The sequence below is a fragment of the Chlamydotis macqueenii genome, chromosome 2 (genome assembly GCF_036417535.1).
Source record: "Chlamydotis macqueenii isolate bChlMac1 chromosome 2, bChlMac1.mat, whole genome shotgun sequence".
Classification (NCBI taxonomy): domain Eukaryota; kingdom Metazoa; phylum Chordata; class Aves; order Otidiformes; family Otididae; genus Chlamydotis; species Chlamydotis macqueenii.
In genome coordinates, this window is record NC_141557.1 from 81,035,830 (window position 1) to 81,055,133 (window position 19,304).

A 19,304-nucleotide genomic window follows, 5' to 3' on the forward strand; every position below is an offset into this window, starting at 1 on the left:
TGATGTGAAATTCCCTGCAGAGAAACTCAGCAGATGGAGTCAGATTACAACGCAGAAGTAATATTTTAAGAACAGAGATTGCTATACTGTTGACCTATGCCTAATAAGAGACTTAGAAAAGCTTAAGAGCTGGACTTCCGATATATTTTTTCTGTTATTTGATTTGTTTTACCAATATCTTTATTTGAAAATGTTGTCTTGATTTAATAAGAGTTCCAAAATGTAGAACAAACCAGAAATGGAAATTTATGTATGAGGACGGAAAAGGGGGCTGTAATTTCACCACTTGTAAGTTAGGATTAGCAAAATATGTTGTCCTTAAGTATATTTTAATCAACTGTGTTGTTGCTTCTGGCAGCTGTGCCAGCTTCTGTTGCAACATAGCTCACGTATGCATGCAAATATATGATGAGTTTAAAACAAGGTTATCCCCTTATTAAAGCTATCAGTTCAGATGACTGAGAGTAGGGGCATACCAGCATTAAACACACATTAAATTAAATATCTTGTTATATATTTGTACATAAAAAAGTGCACAGAAATGCATCTGTATTTCTCATACATTTCTTTCACTAACTATGCTGATTTTAATTGATCATATATATTACACATGACAAATTTATAACTTTTACTGTCATTCTCCTAATTGTTTTCTACGGTCTTTCCATTACTCCTCTATACACATATATATGCTTATATATATATACACATGTATATGCTTATACACAGACTAGGTAGGGCTCTACTAAACCTGTCAATTCCATAATATATAGATTCCATATGTTGTTTCCTAGGTAATTTCATTTCATACCTTTCCACTAGATTAACTCCTTATTTCTTAGGGGGACCCTACAGACTCCAGATCACTGTGGCAATTATTCTGCCTTTTTAGTAATTAATTAACAAGTAATGGAATATGTTAACATTAAATAGCTGAATTAATGATTAGGCTTGAATATTCTATTTGAAACTGCCTCAATTGTAACACTACATTGTAACAGTAAAATGGTCAACAATACCAGAAAGTTGATATCACAAGTATCCTCTGTGGCGCAAGGCAGCTACTTCTTCCCATGGTGCTGGCAGCCTAAAAATAGTGTCTATAAGTTTTCTGGCAGTTTTCCTTCTGAAGTGAATACCTAATTGGCTTATATTTAAACATTGACAAAGACTTACGTATATGCATTCACAAATGGAACATATGTTTAATATGTCCATCAATGTAGTTTAATATTAAAGGATAGAGTGCACGCTCAGCAAGTTCGCCGACAACACCAAGTTGTGTGGTGCCGTCGACACGCTGGAAGGGAGGGATGCCATCCAGAGGGACCTTGACAGGCTGGAGAGGTGGGCTGTGCCAACCTCATGAAGTTCAACCAGGCCAAGTGCAAGGTCCTGCACCTGGGTCATGGCAATCCCAGGCACAAATACAGGCTGGGCGGGGAATGGATTGAGAGCAGCCCTGAGGAGAAGGACTTGGGAGTGCTGGTGGAGGAGAAGCTTAACATGAGCAGGCAATGCGCCCTTGCGGCCCAGAAGGCCAACTGCATCCTGGGCTGCATCAGGAGAAGCGTGGCCAGCAGGTCGAGGGAGGTGATTCTCCCCCTCTACTCTGCCCTGGTGAGACCCCACCTGGAGTACTGTGTCCAGTTCTGGAGCCCCCAACACAAGAAGGATAAGGACCAGTTGGAGAAGGTCCAGAGGAGGGCCACGAAGATGATAAAAGGGCTGGAGCACCTCTCTTATGAGGACAGACTGAGAGAGTTGGGGCTGTTCAGCCTGGAGAAGAGGAGGCTCCGGGGAGACCTGATAGCCGTCTTCCAGTACCTCAAGGGGGCCTACAAGAAAGATGGGGAAAGGCTGTTTAGTAGGGCCTGTTGCGATAGGACGAGAGGTAATGGTTTTAAAATAGAGGGGGGTAGATTTAGATTAGAAATTAGGAAAAAAATTTTTACGATGCGAGTTATAGAACACTGGAACAGGTTGCCCAGAGACGTGGTGGAGGCCCCATCCCTGGAAACGTTCAAGGCCAGGTTGGCTGAGGCTCTGAGCAACCTGATCTAGTCAGGAATGTCCCTGCTTCTTGCAGGGGGGTTGGACTAGATGACCTTTGAAGGTCCCTTCCAACCCTAACAATTCTATGATTCTATGATTGCAATGTATAGAAAACTAACCTGATGAACTGGTTGGTAGGAACCTGTGCTCTGGTTGGTAAAAGCTTAGCCCTGTGTGCCTGAGCTTAGCCTGAAGCTTACACTGAGCAGAGGCTGGGGGAGGAAGGACTGTAAGGTATTGGAACAAATACTGAGAGATGCTTCCCTGGATATAGATTCCTAGCTTCTGGCAATATATTTTAAGGACTTCCAAAAGCATACCCAGGCTGCTGCGGAAATCTTTGGGAATCTGTAGAGGTCAGAGAGATTTTTGAATAGTGTTACACACACTCACGGAGAGATAACTGACAGTATAATCTGTCAATCCCTGCCTGCCGTTCCTCCGTCTCCACCCTGGTCTCCATGCTTTTTTTCTGGTGTCATAGAGTCCTTAGAGACAATGATGGGAACTGGATGTCATATTCAATGTAAAAATATCTTGAATATTCTTGTTAATTCTCTTTTCTTTGTATAATAATTCTGGTTTTTGTCCACTGTTGAACATTGAGATTAAAACTTTGGAGGATTTTCCACAGTGATCCCAGGATCAAGAGTAAATAGATGACTGAGCTACAACCCACCTCTGTGAAATGACTGATAAGGTGGTTTTTTTTCCCATGCTTCTTACGTTGTATTTCTCAGTGTGAAATCCCCTGTCTCCAGTTACTTGTTACGTTAAGATCCCCCTGCAACACTTTGCAGTCAAGCTTTAATTTTATCAAGCTGTCATCTGCTTATATGTTCTCTTTTACTGGCAAGCTGTGAGTTCAGATCCAAGTGAGATGTCAGTGGCAACCTCCCTCTCATATAAAGACTGGCAATTTATTCCTACCATTTGATTTCTATTTTTATTTGGATATTATCTTAGAAAAAGCGGTTCACTCTTAATATTTTTTTTCTTTAAGAGTATTTGCTTAGGAACCTTGCTGAAAGCTTTCTGGAAATTTAGATTTTGTTTATCTATGCAAGTCATCTAGAGCTATATACTCCACTGGTTCACCCAATAATTTTACCAGCCATGAAGAGTGGCTTCCTTTCACAAAACTGTACTGACTTCTCCCTTGCAGGATCATATCCACATGTCATAGAATTTGGTACTTTATTACAGAGTGTCCAAATTTGTCCATTGTCTGGTTCAGACCTGGTACCCTAGGTCATACAGACTGCTTTTCAGAAAAACTCATGTGCTGTCACTGTCTTTCAGTTCTCCATCCTGGGGCTATGTCAGAAGACAGTTTACCCATCATAGTTGATTTTTTCAGTGGTTTCTTACTTAGAATTGCTTTGTTAACTATGGATCTTGTCTTTTTGATTCATTTTTTTTTAATTGTGAAAAGAAACAAATATTGCACTGATCATCAGCCTAAGTTTTATAGCCACTCTAGAGAAAAGTGAGTTGTAAGGAAGGAGCAGAAGGAAAGGCAGGTTATGGCTGCTTAGCCTTTTGTCAAAGAGTTTTTTCCCATCTATAAGGAGCATTGAATAAAAATACAAAGCAAAACAAAATAAAAATGAAAAAAAAAAAAAACCAACACTGAGATGTTGAGAGAAAATTGAAAGTAGGCAGTAAAAGCTTTTCAAACAAAAATGTTTCTTGACATTGTGATAGATGACTAGGTAACCTAGGCAGCTTCAACTACTGTGAAAAGCCCTTTTAGATCAAAAGGGAGGAAGAAAACTGCAGAGAACCAAGACTTGCTGGTTAAAGGATTGCAGCTATTATCATGCTCACTGTGAGTTTCATTTCATACACCTCGACTGTTGGAAATTGTCGTCAAAACAAGGAAATTTGGCAAATACTGTTAGCTGGGAGAACCTATGTAAAATGAAAAATGTGACAAACGGGATCCTGCAAACATGCACACAGGAAAATGTCTGACAAGCTTTTACTGCTAAAAAGGTGAGATGCTGGATAAATGTTTCCTGCTAGCTGGTGTCACAGTTTGTGTCAGTAGCAGTGCTGAACTCATGCAAAGCATTTGAGTCTTACTTCATGTATATCCAGGCCTACTTTATTGTGTTTACCTGGAAGTGAGTGAAGTTAGGAACTAGTGTTACAGTAGGTTAAGCCGTTATGTTCCTATTCACACACTGACTTTACTGCAGCTCAGTAGCCTAAATCAAATAACATTTAATATTTCATCACACCCACATCTTTTGATGCAGACTCCTCTGTTAGGTTAAACAATCCATACTTTCATTGTTAAAATTATGCTATTTGTTTTTGCTTTAAGTGTATACGTTGGTCATTTTAGTGGTGCTGAGTATTAATTCTTTTAGTATATAAGGAGAAGCTTTTTAACTATTGGTACTGTCTTGTGGTTTGCATCATCATCTTTAGGTTCAAGATATATTGCATTAGAGTTGTTGGGATTATGTGTTATTTTTTTGTCAATGATACTATTGCTGAGGGAAAGGTATTGGCATGTTTCAGTGTAGTATTGAGAGATGTAGGAATTGTTTTTATATAGGCACATAGCATCTGTAAACATAAACATGTTGTATTGATAGTTTTAGTAGCCACTGATCAGCTGTAAATGTTACAAATTAAGAAGAAGTTGCTTTTTCCTTACCACAAAATGACTCTGAACATTAAATATCTTTTCAGCAAGAGCTATTATTTTGGCCACCAAGTGGTTTTAAACATTAAACATATTTTAAAAGTATTACTGTTCTCAGCCACCGAATGACTGTAAACATTAAATATGTTTTATAAAAGCTGCTTTTCAAGCTACTGCCTGCATGGCTATGAACATCATTTTTAATTTAAAGTTGGCTTTCCAGCCACCGAGCTATTTTTTTCTTATAAGCTTAGTTCTATTTATAATTTTTCACTGAAGAAACAAGTACAAGGTTTCACTGGCACAAGGCAGCTCTTCATTTATGACAAGTAATCATGTCCCAGCCATCTTCACATAAAGACACTGCAGGTAATGAGAACAGGCCAAAATTAATTTTGGACTTTTATGGATATTTTGCACAGACAGTGTGTGCATATCTAGTGTTCTTCTCCTCCATTTCTCTCTATAACTCTGCAGTAAACTAAAATAATAAAAGCAGACATGAGTGATATTTTGTGTTAAGATTACTGGTCTAAGAAATCAGTCACTGATGGATTGTGCGAATCAATCAAGTCATCATCAGCCCTAGAGGAGGATAAAACAGAGGCAAAATAGTCTCAAGATTGCTAAGCAAATTGGAGTCACTAAACCAAATATGATTAAGGGCTTTAATTCTGTGTGCAGAAATAACTCCATGTGGCAAATTAGATGTAATCCTAGGAAGGCCTGGAGTGATAAGAAAAGTGTTCATGAGAATCTGGCTTAATAAGAGCTAAGAGAAAAAAAAAATCACTGATCAAAAATATTCTCTTAAGGACAAATTATTCTCTGTTTAGAGAATCCCATAAGGCTTAAAGTCTAGTGCAAAGACACTGCAGATAAAAATAATCCCTTAGGGAAAAAAAAAATCTGCATAGAACAGAGGTCTAAAAATATCTGCAGAATGAGGAACAGCACATACCAGAGTACCTTTAAATGGCATGTCAGCCATTAGTAAGTGTATCTGTCTGTCGACCTTGGATTCAATTAATCCTAGATCCTTAATATTTCTCATTATTTGTAGTAAGAAACAGCATACATAGGTAATCCAGCCCAATGGCTATCCCATACCAATAGGTATGGGATATCCCATACACAATAGGTTTTTCCTAACTAAGGAACCATCAAAAATCTTAGAGGAATGTGAGTCTGACTTCCCTCCAGTCTTTGATCAGCAAGGGTCCTGACAGTGCTGATGGAAACTTTTCCACAAGATCCATTTTTGCTAAGTTTCTGTAGAACTGAAAGATGCAAACATGTAATTCTGTCAAAACTTTTTATGAAAAACCAGATGGCTGTCTGGTGAGTCATCCCCTAGGTTAGCTGGTGACTGGCAAACTAAACAAGTGGTTCCCAAATTAGTAGAGAAGTATTCTTTATATCAACCTGTAAAGTCAAGCACTGTCTGGCTGAGAACCTGTAGGCCAGGCAGTCTTCTCTGGAGCTGGGAACCTGGTGGGATTGTCTGTTCCCTGATTTCTCTGCCACACAGCTGATGACAAGACAGGTTGCTGTGCTTTCCAGACAAGCTAGTCAGCCTACGGGCTAAACAGGTCATAACTAAGTTGGAAGAAGACCAATGAAAATGAAACAAACTGTCCTCTTTGCTAAAATCTCAGCAGTGCTGATATTGTTTTCTGGAGTATGCAAATATGTTGGTTTTTTTTTTTCTGGAGTGAAGTACAATGAAGTGAAAGGCCAAAGGTATCTGAAATATCCCAGTAAAGCAATATTCCACTGTCCAGACATTGTTACTTGCCAGTTTTGTCTGAGGGCCTTTTGTACAAAAGCCAGCAATAAAAGTTAAATCATTAAGAGTTAGACAGAAGACTGGAAATAGAGATAAGTGTTGATTTCAGGCAGATGTGAAAGTGAGGGATGATAGCAGAGGAAGAGGAAAAGCTTTACAAACTGTACAGATTTTATTTCAGGAGCTGCTGGAGAGAAATTTAACACTTTTAATGCTGCCTTGGACTTGGTTCAGACTGGCACTCCTAAAGGAACTGCTACAATTTAGAATCATAGAATAGAATCATAGAATAGTTAGGATTGGAAGGAACCTTCGAAGGTCATCTAGTCCAACCACCTTGCGAGGAGCAGGGACATCCCCAACTAGATCAGGTTGCTCAGAGCCCCATCCAGCCTGGCCTTGAATGTTTCCAGGGATGGGGCCTCCACCACGTCTCTGGGCAACCTGTTCCAGTGCTCTACAACCCTCATTGTAAAAATTGTTTTCCTAATATCTAATCTAAATCTACCCCCCTCTATTTTAAAACCATTCCCCCTAGTCCTGTCACAACAGGCCTTACTGAAGAGTCTCTCCCCATCTTTCTTGTAGGCCCCCTTGAGGTACTGGAAGACCGCTATAAGGTATCTCTGGAGCCTCCTCTTCTCCAGGCTGAACAGCCCCAACTCTTTCAGCCTGTCCTCATAGGAGAGGTGCTCCAGCCCTCTCATCATCTTCGTGGCCCTCCTCTGGACCTTCTCCAGCTGGTCCATGTCCTTCTTATGTTTGGGGCTCCAGACATGGATGCAGTACTCCAGATGGGGTTTCACCAGAGCTGAGTGCAGGAGCAGAATCATCTCCCTCGACCTGCTGGCCACGCTCCTCTTGATGTAGCCCAGGATGCGGTTGGCCTTCTGGGCCGCAAGGGCACGTTGCTGGCTCATGTTGAGCTTCTCATCCACCAGCACTCCCAAGTCCTTCTCCTCAGGGCTGGTCTTAATCTATTCTCTGCCCAGCCTGTATTTGTGCCTGAGATTGCCACGACCCAGGTGCAGGACCTTGCACTTTGCCTGGTTGAACTTCATGAGTTTGGCACGGGCCCACCTCTCCAGCCTGTCAAGGTCCTTCCGGATGGCATCCCTCCACTCTAGCGTGTCGACGGCACCACACAGCTTGGTGTCATCGACAAACTTGCTGAGGGTGTACTCTATCCCACTGTCTATGTCGCTGACAAAGATGTTGAACAGGGCCGGGCCCAACATGGTTTCTGTTAACAGGACTCAGGACCATCCTTTTATTTTCTTAAGGAGCTTAAAGGATATTAATTCATAAAAAAAAATGACACTCAAGGTATGACTAATATGGAGTAGTCTTGAAAGAGCAGGGAAACAGCATCAAGTAGGAAAGGGTCCTCCAGCAAGGACTGCTTGACACACCAATCTGCAACAGTCATAGAATCTTAGAATCATAGAATGGTTAGAGTTGGAAGGGACCTTCATAGGTCATCTAGTCCAACCCCCCTGCAAGGAGCAGGGACATCCCCAGCTAGATCAGGTTGCTCAGAGCCTCATCCAACCTGGCCTTGAACGTTTCCAGGGATGGGGCTTCCACGACCTCTCTGGGCAACCTGTGCCAGTGTTCTAGAATTCACATTGTAAAAAATTTTTTCCTAATATCCAATCTAAATCTACCTCCCTCTATTTTAAAACCATTACCCCTAGTCCTATTGCAACAGGCCCTACTGAACAGCCTCTCTCCATCTTTCTTGTAGGCCCCCTTGAGGTACTGGAAGACCGCTATAAGGTCTCCCTGGAGCCTCCTCTTCTCCAGGCTGAATAGCCCCAACTCTCTCAGCCAGAGAATATTGCAGATGCCCTCAGAGGTGTAATTTCAACTAACCATTTGTGTCTTGGTACACAGTTGTTCGCAACTGATAATTTTCACTGGAAATAATTGGTTCACTACTAGTCGTCACACTGAGGTTGGCATGTCAATCCAGTAATAGCCAGGTCAGGATATCTACAGCTGGAAAGTGTTTCCTCAATCATATCTTTGTCTTCCATCTGTTCGTACAGCAAGCATCAATTTTACCATTTCTTCAGATCTGAAGGAGTATCCTAATTTATTTGAAACATAAGATAATTATGCAGCTAAGTTTCACATATTGTAGGAACATTACCTTAGAGGCCCATCTATCCTCCTATCTCTGTAAATGGCCAGAAGTAGAAGCCAGGAGAATCTTAAACACACATTATCATGTCACAGTCTTTTTGGGGGGAGGTTTTATCCAAGCACACCTTACTTATTTATTTTTTAACTCTGCTATAAAGGGTTGTTGTTAGAATTCACAAGCATGTCAAATACTTCTCTAATCCCCCTTTTGTTAGATCTAGTGATTGTACATTCTCTAAATCAATCATGTAATTCTACAAAGCATTTAGTTTTCCTTTTTTTAACATTTTTCTACTTGCATTCTGGAGGATAATAGATGATTAGGAAGAGAAAATTTAGCTTTGATATAGTCCTAACTACTGTATACATCTCTATCATGTCCCATCTATTTGTCTCCTTTCTAAAGTAAACAGATGAAATCTGTTTTATGTGGAAAAGTTTTCATGTCTCAATCACTTTCACTGCTTGCCTCTGAGCCTCCTTTATTTCTGCTCTCCTTTTAGTGACAGAGGGACAGTAATCGATATTTTCAACAGTCTGGACAGAATTCAGATGAGATAGATGCCTGAAGAGCAGGTTCAGGTGCTCAAGACTGCAATTCATGGTCTTGCAAGAGATGATACAGACACAGATACTCAAATTATCAGCCCCACTTGCTACTTCTCTGATTCGGTAGTTCCAAATTAATTCACTTTTTCTTACTGCTTTCACTCCATATCACCTCATGCCTGAACACAAACCAAACCCTGTCAGATAGTTTTCAGCAGATGTTTGATAGTCCTGGGATTCTTTCACAGCTTGTGCATGTGATTCTAAATGAATCCTCTGTTCACAGATTTTAAGCCCTAAACCAATATTAATCACTGAGCATAATCCAGTGCGACATAGCACCTTGCTGTTCAAACAGTGGATGATCCTGTGTGCCTTGAAAAGGTCATCCAGCTGCTAATACAGCGGAGGGTGGTTGGGAGCTGGGGGGTGGAAATCATCCCCTGGAAGTAAAGCAAGAAAAATTGCTTTACTATGATATATTAAAGAACTGTGTTTGATAGTTTTATTTGCAATAGGAGTATAGGAGAGGAAAATAGGTAGGAGAATAAGGAGAGGAACTGTCAACATTTGTGAAGGGGAGGCAGTGGCTGAACATATGTAAATTGCTACTTTTCTTTACCATAAGCCAGATTCAAACACTGGTGTACTAGGAATTGCTCCAACATAAAATAAAGGATAATCAGTTCCTACATCAGCTTTTTTTTTTTTTGTAACAAACAAACAAAACAAAAGTCTAGCCTTTCTTTCTGAAGAAAATATATCATAAATGGCCTGAAAGTACCGAGATGTCAGGCTGCCTGCCTGAATCAAAAGATGACAGCAAGGCATCAGCTCCTTCCAAAATACATATGAAGCTCCTAATTGAGCTGGCAGGTTGCAAAGAAGGAATCCTTTCTTTGGGCCACTGCACAGCAGTAAGAGATCTCTAAACTGCTCATTTAAAGGAAAGATACAGGATTAGATCTGCACCAGCACATCCTACTGACTTACTGTAGAGCTGAAGTTATGGCGGTTCAATAATACCTATGCCACCTTTTAGCCACCTTTATCAATTTGCTTTGAGTAGCACACGGGGACAGTAACAGTGACAACAGGATAGGTTTTATGGCAGTGTAGTACAAGAGACTTCAGGATACTAACTCCTCAGCTACCTTGCAGGGATGTCCTCATGGTTCATTTCCAGTGCTACTGTTACCCAGACTGCCTACATTAAGTCTTTAGACTGCCAAATAGTTTTTAATAGTTTGAGCTGTACCATCAAGTTCCTCAAGCAATGCTGAGCATCTCTAATGTATAGGCACCTAAATTTTGCTGGTGTATATTATAAATGTGAACCAAAATGTTCTGGAAGTTTGGCCAGGTAGTCTGAGCGATGTCTCCAGAGTCCAGCCAGATCAGGTACAGATCAAATTCAGCACTACTGCAGTAGGTGATTTGGGGTACGCCATGCAGCGTTAGATGTCCACATGGTTTTATTTGTCTAGTTGCAAATGAAGTATCTTAGTATCTTCTTGAACCTGGAAAAAAAATGAATTTCTATAAAATTGTTTCATGGGTGCCTAATATGTCACCTAAGCCCATCCCCAATCTGCCTGCACACAGAAGCATCTGAATTTTACACTACTGAGCAGCTAGATGCCAATTGATACCTAAGTGATGTCAGAAATCATAGAGTAGACATACTTATTTCTTTTTTGGAAGCCAGTCAGTGACATTTTCAGAGTTCAGAGTTATATCCCATGCAAAATGTGGCTGGAAGAGAGGTTACATGATTTTGATTTTGCAGTGAGGTAGGTAGAAAACTCACACGAGTCATTGCAGATGCAGATTTAATCCTTTCCTTTTTTGAAAACCTGCTCCTCGTGTTTTAACCACCAAGCCAGAGAGCCTTTATTAGTCTTTCTCCCTTCTCCTTTTTTTTTGGCCTGATGAATATTTAATGATTCTGTATAAAACAGATCAGCTTCCTCCTTCTTCAAGAGAGTGATGATCTGAGCATTCTCTTAAGAGGCAGGAGATAAGCATTCAACCACCATATAACAGAAGAGTTACTTAATTAATCTGTATCTCATGCATCCACTAGGCATTCAGGAGGGATGATCATCTGCTTCTACATTTTGTCAGAATAAAGTTGGGTTAAGCAGTTAACACAGAAAAAAAAAATCACATTGTTTTTCTCAATTAAATAATTTCTGAGAAAGAAGGTGTCTAGGATGAAACTCTTCTCGTTGGCATTTCTTACAGGCTACAACACCATTGCACTAATAAGCTTACTTGTATGGATCTTATTGTTAGGCATCTAAATAACACCAGGTAGAAGAAAACTGCATCTGGGCTTATTGCTTTTTGCATTGGCTCTTTTTATGATTTATGCCCTCAGTATCTCTGCAGTGTAGCTGTTGTGTATAAAAGCATCATGTAATGTTACTTCTCTGTTTTATAGATGTACTCTTGAGGATGGTGAAAACTGAGAAGGAATATTCATTGCAGAGCTTGTTTCTTAATACGTATATGTTACCAGAACTGACAAACCACAGAAGAGAGTGTATGTGCAAGGAAACTGGGGTAAATTCAGCTTAAAAAATAGTGTGTCTTTTTTAATATGTTTGTGAACGATTCAGTAAAAAAAAAAAAAGTTGAAGAATAGAAAAAATATTGAAATAAAAGCTAAGAAGTAGCTCATAGATGAATGACAGAATAAGAGTTGAATGTTCATTAGAAAATCTGAGCATGATTAGTTTAGTGAGTTAAGATGATAGCCATGTTTTCTGTCTTTATGTGGGAAGGACTGTGCATGGACTATTAAAACACTCTTGATAGGTTTTGTAACAAAGCTTTTTAGTTGCGTGGCTGTTTGCTGTCTGACTCTCAGACCTAAATTACAGTGGCTGAAAAGTGCCTCATTGTCATCCTGTAAATAGTGATCTGTATCCAGCCCCTAACTGATGTAGTACTGAAAGGCTGATAGGCTGTGATAGTTGGAAAATCTCCTCCTACTGTTAAATATGTGTATATGTGACTAAAGAAGTGCCATTTAGAGTCTGGGGGTTTATTGTGATCATATTTATTATCATTATTATTAACTTATTGATATTTTGCCAGAAGAATGACATACTCATTTCCTGTAGCTTTGCTCTAAGCAACCAGTCAGGAGATAATCAAGTTATAGAAAGCCATCAACATAATATGTTCCAGTATTTTGTGTTATTTTAATTTTAAAACAGGGCTGAAAATAGAGCAGTTTGAGCAACTATAGGTAGAATTCTAGTGGTGTGATTCAGATTCCAGCTATAAAGACTCCAGTTCATTTCAGTGATTAAAATGAAAGTCTAGCTGTCTGATAATGAATTTTTAGCCCACATATTTCTATTTATTTATTTAGTTAGGTAGTTAGGTAGTTAGTTAATTTGGTATTAGGGCAGAATTTTGTTTGCAGATCTTACCACTCTTGATTTTGGGGCAAAGTCAATACCTTGGATTGCTAATTATTTAGGAATTTCAAGGATAGACAAGAATCCTGGAATACTGAAAACATTCAAATTTTAGATAGCTGATATGTAGGCTTGGGTCTGGATTTTAACAGATATAGATTCATCTGTAAAACAATAACACAACAAATGTAAAGCAATTTTTTTTCTAAGAAATGTAAAACTCCTTTTTTTTTTTAGGAGCTAAGCAATGAGTTGGAAGATATCTAGGCCATATTTATGTGCGTTAAATTTTAGCTATGACATTTCACAAGTTCAAGTTTTTATGTATATCAAAGCTTGCTTATCTCACAGGTTTTAGAATTTATGAATAAACATAGAGAACCTGGAGGGAGGGGGCTGGCATAGGAAGGCAAATTTCTAGAACAGAATCCTCACTAGAGCTGAAGAAGGGTGAAACTGCACTTCAGCCTGGAAAACAGTCAAATATGTTGTGTCTTTGCCATTTCAATTTTGTCTTTCCTTAATCTGTTTTTTGTCCTTTTTTTTTTGTTCTTTTTTTTTTTCCCCCACAGTGGTACCAATTTAACCATTGCTTTTATCTAGTCACCAAAAACAAGTGAGTTGACAAAAAAAAGTAGACAGAGGAATGCAAATCAGAGGAAAAAAAATACAAAAACAGAGCAGGCTCAGAATAACTCTAATTAGTAAATGATTCAAACTCCTATCTGGTAAGAATTGTGGAGTTTCTACCTTGATCATTTCAACAGCATCAAGTACAGAGTTAGGCATTTTGTATCTTCCTTAACTAGAATTTGCTGTATCCTAGCTGTGCCATACAAATATTAAAATGCCTATATTTATGCATGTATGTCTGGTCACAATTAATTTGCATGTTGTACTGGTCTTTTTGTTTTTCTTTTCTGTCTTCTTTAAAGAATATAATGTGTTGTAATAAATCTGAGGTATTAAAGAAGCCCTCAAATAAGCTACAAGAATTTAAAATTAAAATTAGTAAAAGAATGCTGCAGTCTTGCTAGAGAGAGAAAGAGCACACTGAGACAGCAGCAACTTATCCCTTAAGATATCGAAAACAACTGAATTCAGCTTCAGTGTCTGATTTTACTCTTTTTTTTTTTTTTTTTTCCCCAAAGTTCAGGTGTTTCAATTAAGGAAATTTATTTCCCTTTAATTAAGGAACATTTTTCAACATATTTCTTCTTAAAAACCAGATTACAAGTGAAATGTTTGGAAAGTGTATATATATGTAGCCATGTACTCCTTGACTGACATCAGGAGAAGTCTATATTGTAGTCACTGGGGTTTGCAAGGTGCTAACTTACTAAGTGGGGTGATGCCACAGAATTCTCAAATAAGATAAATTCTTCTCAAAGAACAATTGTTTTAAATGTTATAATAAAGATTTGTCTGTCCACAGTGCAGTGATAGTAGGGGATGGTAAATAAATATTTTCTGCTTAGATTTTATAGCTGGGAAAATTAGCATAGAAGGAGAGTTACTGTGTTACAACTTAGATTTTCCTTAGAGCTTTCTGGCTACCAGTTATGCCCCTAAATTTTTGGCTACAAAAAAGAAACAGAAAAGCATGATGAAGGAATGACTGTGCATTAGGGAATGAAACTAACTATTATATTGTCACATACCCTTCAGTCACTCCCATAATAAATCCCTATTACCTTTTTTTTTTTTTTTTTGTGTATAATTATTTGGTTTCATTGGCTTCGGTGTATTTAAAAGGGTTCTTTAAATTAACTATATGCCTAAATTATTTGCTAAATACTCATGTTCTCAAAGGTTTTCCTTGAAGCCAGGCTTTCATTCATATCTTACATGGCTCAAAGGTGGTACTTACCCAAAATATTTGGGCCATGGAGCAATGTAATAGGATCCACAAGCAGAAATGCTGACCCGGCCTATCACCATTTTACTCAGGGATAACTCTTCATGAAGAGGTAATAACTTCTACTGCCATTCTTTGATCAGTGTGTGCTTTTGACAGCATTCAAGCGACAGGGAAGGGAGGAGGGAGAGCCACCCTGGGTGGTAGAAGGAACTCGAGATAGGAATGACAAAGCTGGAAGGGAGTCTCAGAAAAATGCAGGTGAGATTCAGTGCAGAGCTCCTGCTGATACTGCTCAAAAGTCCTCTGAGAAAACACCTGAGGAAATGAGATGTTTTGGTTATATATCATTTCTGTGCCGGAATGGCTGGGATATTACACTCGTGAGGACCATGTAGATACGAAGTGAGAATATCACGTAGGCTTCTGAGAGGTGTTTTTCAACATTAGCTTTTAAATATTGAGATAATGGGCAGAAATTCACAAATTTGAGTGCTTTCTTTGGTATAACCTAGTGCTGATGTGCACCTATGTTTGATATTGTGAACCCATCTGTCTCAGTACATTTCAGCTCTCTCAGATGGCAACAGGCAGATGTATGTACAGGAGCATGGCAGCCCTCCCTGGTGACTGGTGTAAGTTTCACAGGTCACACACATTTGTTTTTTCCCTTCACACACTGTGCTAGCAAATACTTAATCCCTGTCATAAAGTTTATCTGATATAGAATAACAAATACTGTTTTCACTGTTAGAAATACCTTAATTTTTATCATCAGGAAGATAAACCACAGGCATACCTTTAAAATCCCATCTGTACTATATGCTCATCTATACTGTACTCTGTCTCATCCAAACTAGATAAATAAAATGTCATATTGAATTGTTTCTTGGTACCAATATTTAATCTTATCTGTTTGGTACCTGTATATATGTTTGCTTTCTAACATCTGGGAAAAAAAAAAAAAAAAACGAGGCTCACAGTTGTTTGATTCTTTTTTACTTTTTCATAGGTGCCTGAGCTACACTGTGTTTTTACAGCTTAGCAAATGAAGGGTCTGACACTACTCCAATTTGCAGGACAACAAATATTATCTACTGGAAATCTATTGTGATGAACTAGTATTTTCCATGTCAATTTCCAAATTTTTCATTCAAAACAGAATCTGAGAAGAGATTTTAGTTTTCAAGTAAAATAGTGTCAGAGTTACAGAACTGCAACTGCATTCCCATATGCAGAAACAGATAAACTCAAGCTTTTGGATAGATTTAAGAATCTGAGCAACTCAGAACCTCGTTTTTCTCCTTGGCTATTTTTCTCCCTAACCTCCCGTTCACATTTAGACCTTAATTTTCACAATGAAGTGGTACTGCAATATGAGAAACAGAGTTTAGCCAGAACTCCCAAGGCCATATTAATTTTGTTTATTTATTTTGTTTGCTCTTCCCTATTTTGTTTCTCCAATTCCATGTAAGAAATACAATCTTTTCTGTGTAATCTATTAAATATACTTTTTTGTTGTTGTTGTTTACCTACGGGAAACAAGAAATCCCATTTTCTGAAAAAGCTCATATTTTCAGAAGGAACAGAGTTCCTCCAATTTGGAGAATTTTGTAAGACTCGCTGTTGTAAAACTAAGAGGAGTGTTGCACGTAGCAGTATATTCTGAAAGTACAATTGCAAATGTTACCAAAATCATATCTTTCACTAGGCTAATGAATTCCCATGAATTTTTATTGTAACAGATGTTCACATCAGTTCTGAACATTTTTCCACTGTCGTAGTAAATTAGTTCTACATTTCAGCAAATTTCCAAGTATTCCTACAGATCTTATGTCCTAATTCTGCAAAGCAGTGTATCGTTTAATCTTAGCATTAATTTCTAGCATATTGAAATACTTCTTTAAAAGATTTAAAGCATGCAGCTTTTAGTTTTAAACTACTACTTGTCTAAATATCTGTACTATATGTAGAATAGCAGATGACCCATGCTGATTACATGCTTACTAAACTAGGAACACTGAGGAAAATTCTGCTAGTAGTATGAGTAATATTTGTATGGCACAGCTACGATACAGCAAATTCTAGTTAAGGATGATACAAAATGCCTAATGCTATACTTGATGCTGATCAAGGTGGAAACTCCACAATTCTTACCAGGTAGGAGTTTGAATCATTTACTAATTAGAGTTATTCTGATGAGTAGATGAGGAAATAATATAAGCATGTCAGACATCTGCTGTCAGAGCTCTTCATCTTAAGGGATGTTTTCTCATCTGTATTTCAGTACAATGCAATTTAAAATTACACATTATGGTGACATACAACATTCAGTGGTTTGGTTTTTTTTTTTGGCCACAGGCCATTTGAAAAGTTAATGACCTTTAAAGATTTTTTTTTTTATACACTTGTTTTTTTTAAGAAGATTCTCACTATGCCTTTCTTTACATTTGTACAATAAGAAATGTCATGTCACACCTTGGTAATGTACAATATATTTGCTTTTGCCACTGATCCCTTTCCTAAAGGAGATCTTTAACTTGTGAGCAGAAATTTCATTTTCCTTTTTTGTCTATTTTTCATCTGAGGACCATGCTCTGACATTGTATTTTCTGGTTTCACAAATCTCATATTTTGAAAAATGTATGCTGATGCCCTGGAGAGTCATCAGGACCTAATCTTCTTGGGGAGTCAGAGACGTATGTAAAATCTATTTACCTTTCTTTTAATATTTATTTTTGTACCATGCAAATAAAAAGAGTTATGACATACATATACATCTCTGTGAGCAACAGTTCTTTCTTAGTTCACTGACCTGGAAGATTAGGGTGACTTTTAAAAAAATTATTCATTTTGGAATCAAAGCAGGAAAATTTCAAAACAAAATGCTTCCACCTTTCTAACTTCAGAAAACTTTGTGGTGAAGCTGTTCAGCACAAATTTTGAAATATCTTTGATTAAGCTGAACCTCAGTTTTTCAGTGATTTGTCTGGCCTCCAAAATTCAAATCATGTTTAGGATTGTGTTCACAAGGTCAAAACTCACTGCAAAGCCTTTTAAAGACTTTTTAACATTTGAAATATTTATAATGACAATCTTAGCGGAAGATCAATTCCCTTTTGCAACATGGCTATTGCAAACTTCTGTGCAGACTTAGTTGCGTGCTAAGAACTAGACCTGAGATTGGCTTGGAGGCTACATGGTATGTATGTGTTGTGCATATCAAGTTTTTTTTTAATGGCAGAGTTTCCAGCAGAAGTGGAAACAGCCTTTTATCCCAGATGTGCAGGAGGTATATACTGGCAGATCTGTAAACGTGGCTACAATATTTGTAAATATTAAATATTTCTAGGATTGTTTTTCATAGACATTTCCCAGTATTTTTAGCCTCTCTCACATGACAAATATCAGCAGAGAAAATAGAGTTTCTTTTCCTCTAGAAGAGGCATAGAATGACGTGGTTTTTTTCCACGTGCCTTGGGTATTTTAAAAGTACAACCATAACTAACTGGTTTGCAAGTCACTCGCTATTTCATCTGTGTGCCTCTGGTCCCAACTGGCTTAATCATAGAATCACAGAATGGTTTGGGTTGGAAGGGGCCTTTAAAGGCCATCTAGTCCAACTCCCCTGCAAGGAGCAGGGACTTCTTCGACAAGATAAGGTTGCTCAGAGCCCCGACCAACTCAGCCTTGAATGTTTCCAGGGATGGGGTGTCTACCATCTGTCTAGGCAACCTGTCCCAGTGTTCCACCACCTTCATTGTAAATTATTTTTTTCCTAATGTCCAATCTGAATCTACCTCCTTCTGTTTTAAAACCATTAACCCTCATCCTATTGCAACAGGCCCTACTGAAGAGTCTCTCCCCATCTTTCCTATAGGACCCTTTTAGGTACCGGAAGGCTGCTCTAAGGTTTCTCTGGAGCCTTCTCTTCTCCAGGCTGAACAATCCCAACTCTCTCAGCCTTTCTTCATAGGAGAGGTGCTGCAGCCCTCTGATCATCTTCGTGGCCCTCCCCTGGACTCACTCCAACAGGCCCAATGTATTCCTGTGTTTGTCATTAGACTGCCAAGTTCTGATCACCCTCATGACATTGGGTGGATGCGTTGTATGGTCAAAGCTGAGGCCACGGATCTCCAACTGTCTTCAAATCTGATTACTACAGTGACTTTCGCTAACTCACAGTTATATTAAGCTAGCAGTAAGAACCTGACAAATCACCTTTCTATGTCTGAAAACCCCACTGAGCCTGTAAAAGGCAGGTGATAATACTGAGAAGCTGCATTGAATTCTAATTTAAATTAGCCTGACCTGAAGTAGGAATGTATTTTTCTTCCTATGTATATAGTTGATATTGCCATTGCTGTATCTAAAAACATAATTAATATTTACAATTCCATAATGGATTGTATTATACTATATTCGGATCACCTTTTATGCAGGGAAATTATAACACTCAAATGCAAAAGATTCAGGTAAAATAAAGTAATTATCTGGCCAAGGGGACTGCAACTGGCCACAACTCCTCCAGATGTTTACAGAGGACCTGTTCAGCTGTCCACATCTGGTGTTAGCCCAGAAGGTGAGTATCTGGATGTGTCTATTCACAGCTGGCTCCAGGCACTAGACAGGCTGTGGTGGAGGCCAAAGAGCAGAAGTGTTTGACAGCCAGGCTGTGAAGAACCTCACAGTCAGCTCCCTTCAGGTGTTGTTGCCTCTGCTGTGCAAAGTGGAGTCAAGCCAGAGCGAGGAACCTGTGACACACAACATAGCCTGAAAGATCCAGGCAATGGCAGGTATTTTGAAAGCAGA

General features: G+C 38.7%; 1 protein-coding gene across 5 annotated transcripts in view; it reads left to right on the forward strand.

Moving 5' to 3' along the window:
• CDH12 (cadherin 12) overlaps positions 1 to 19,304 on the forward strand; it is a 167,765-nt gene that overhangs the window by 42,106 nt on the left and 106,355 nt on the right. The window contains exon 3 of one of the 5 annotated variants that reach the window (XM_086741976.1): positions 4,195 to 4,216. The exons of the other annotated variants lie outside the window; for them this stretch is intronic. Coding sequence (XP_086598102.1) covers positions 4,195 to 4,216 — 22 coding nt within the window. The remainder of the gene's footprint in view (positions 1 to 4,194; positions 4,217 to 19,304) is intronic. 5 annotated transcript variants of the gene reach the window in all.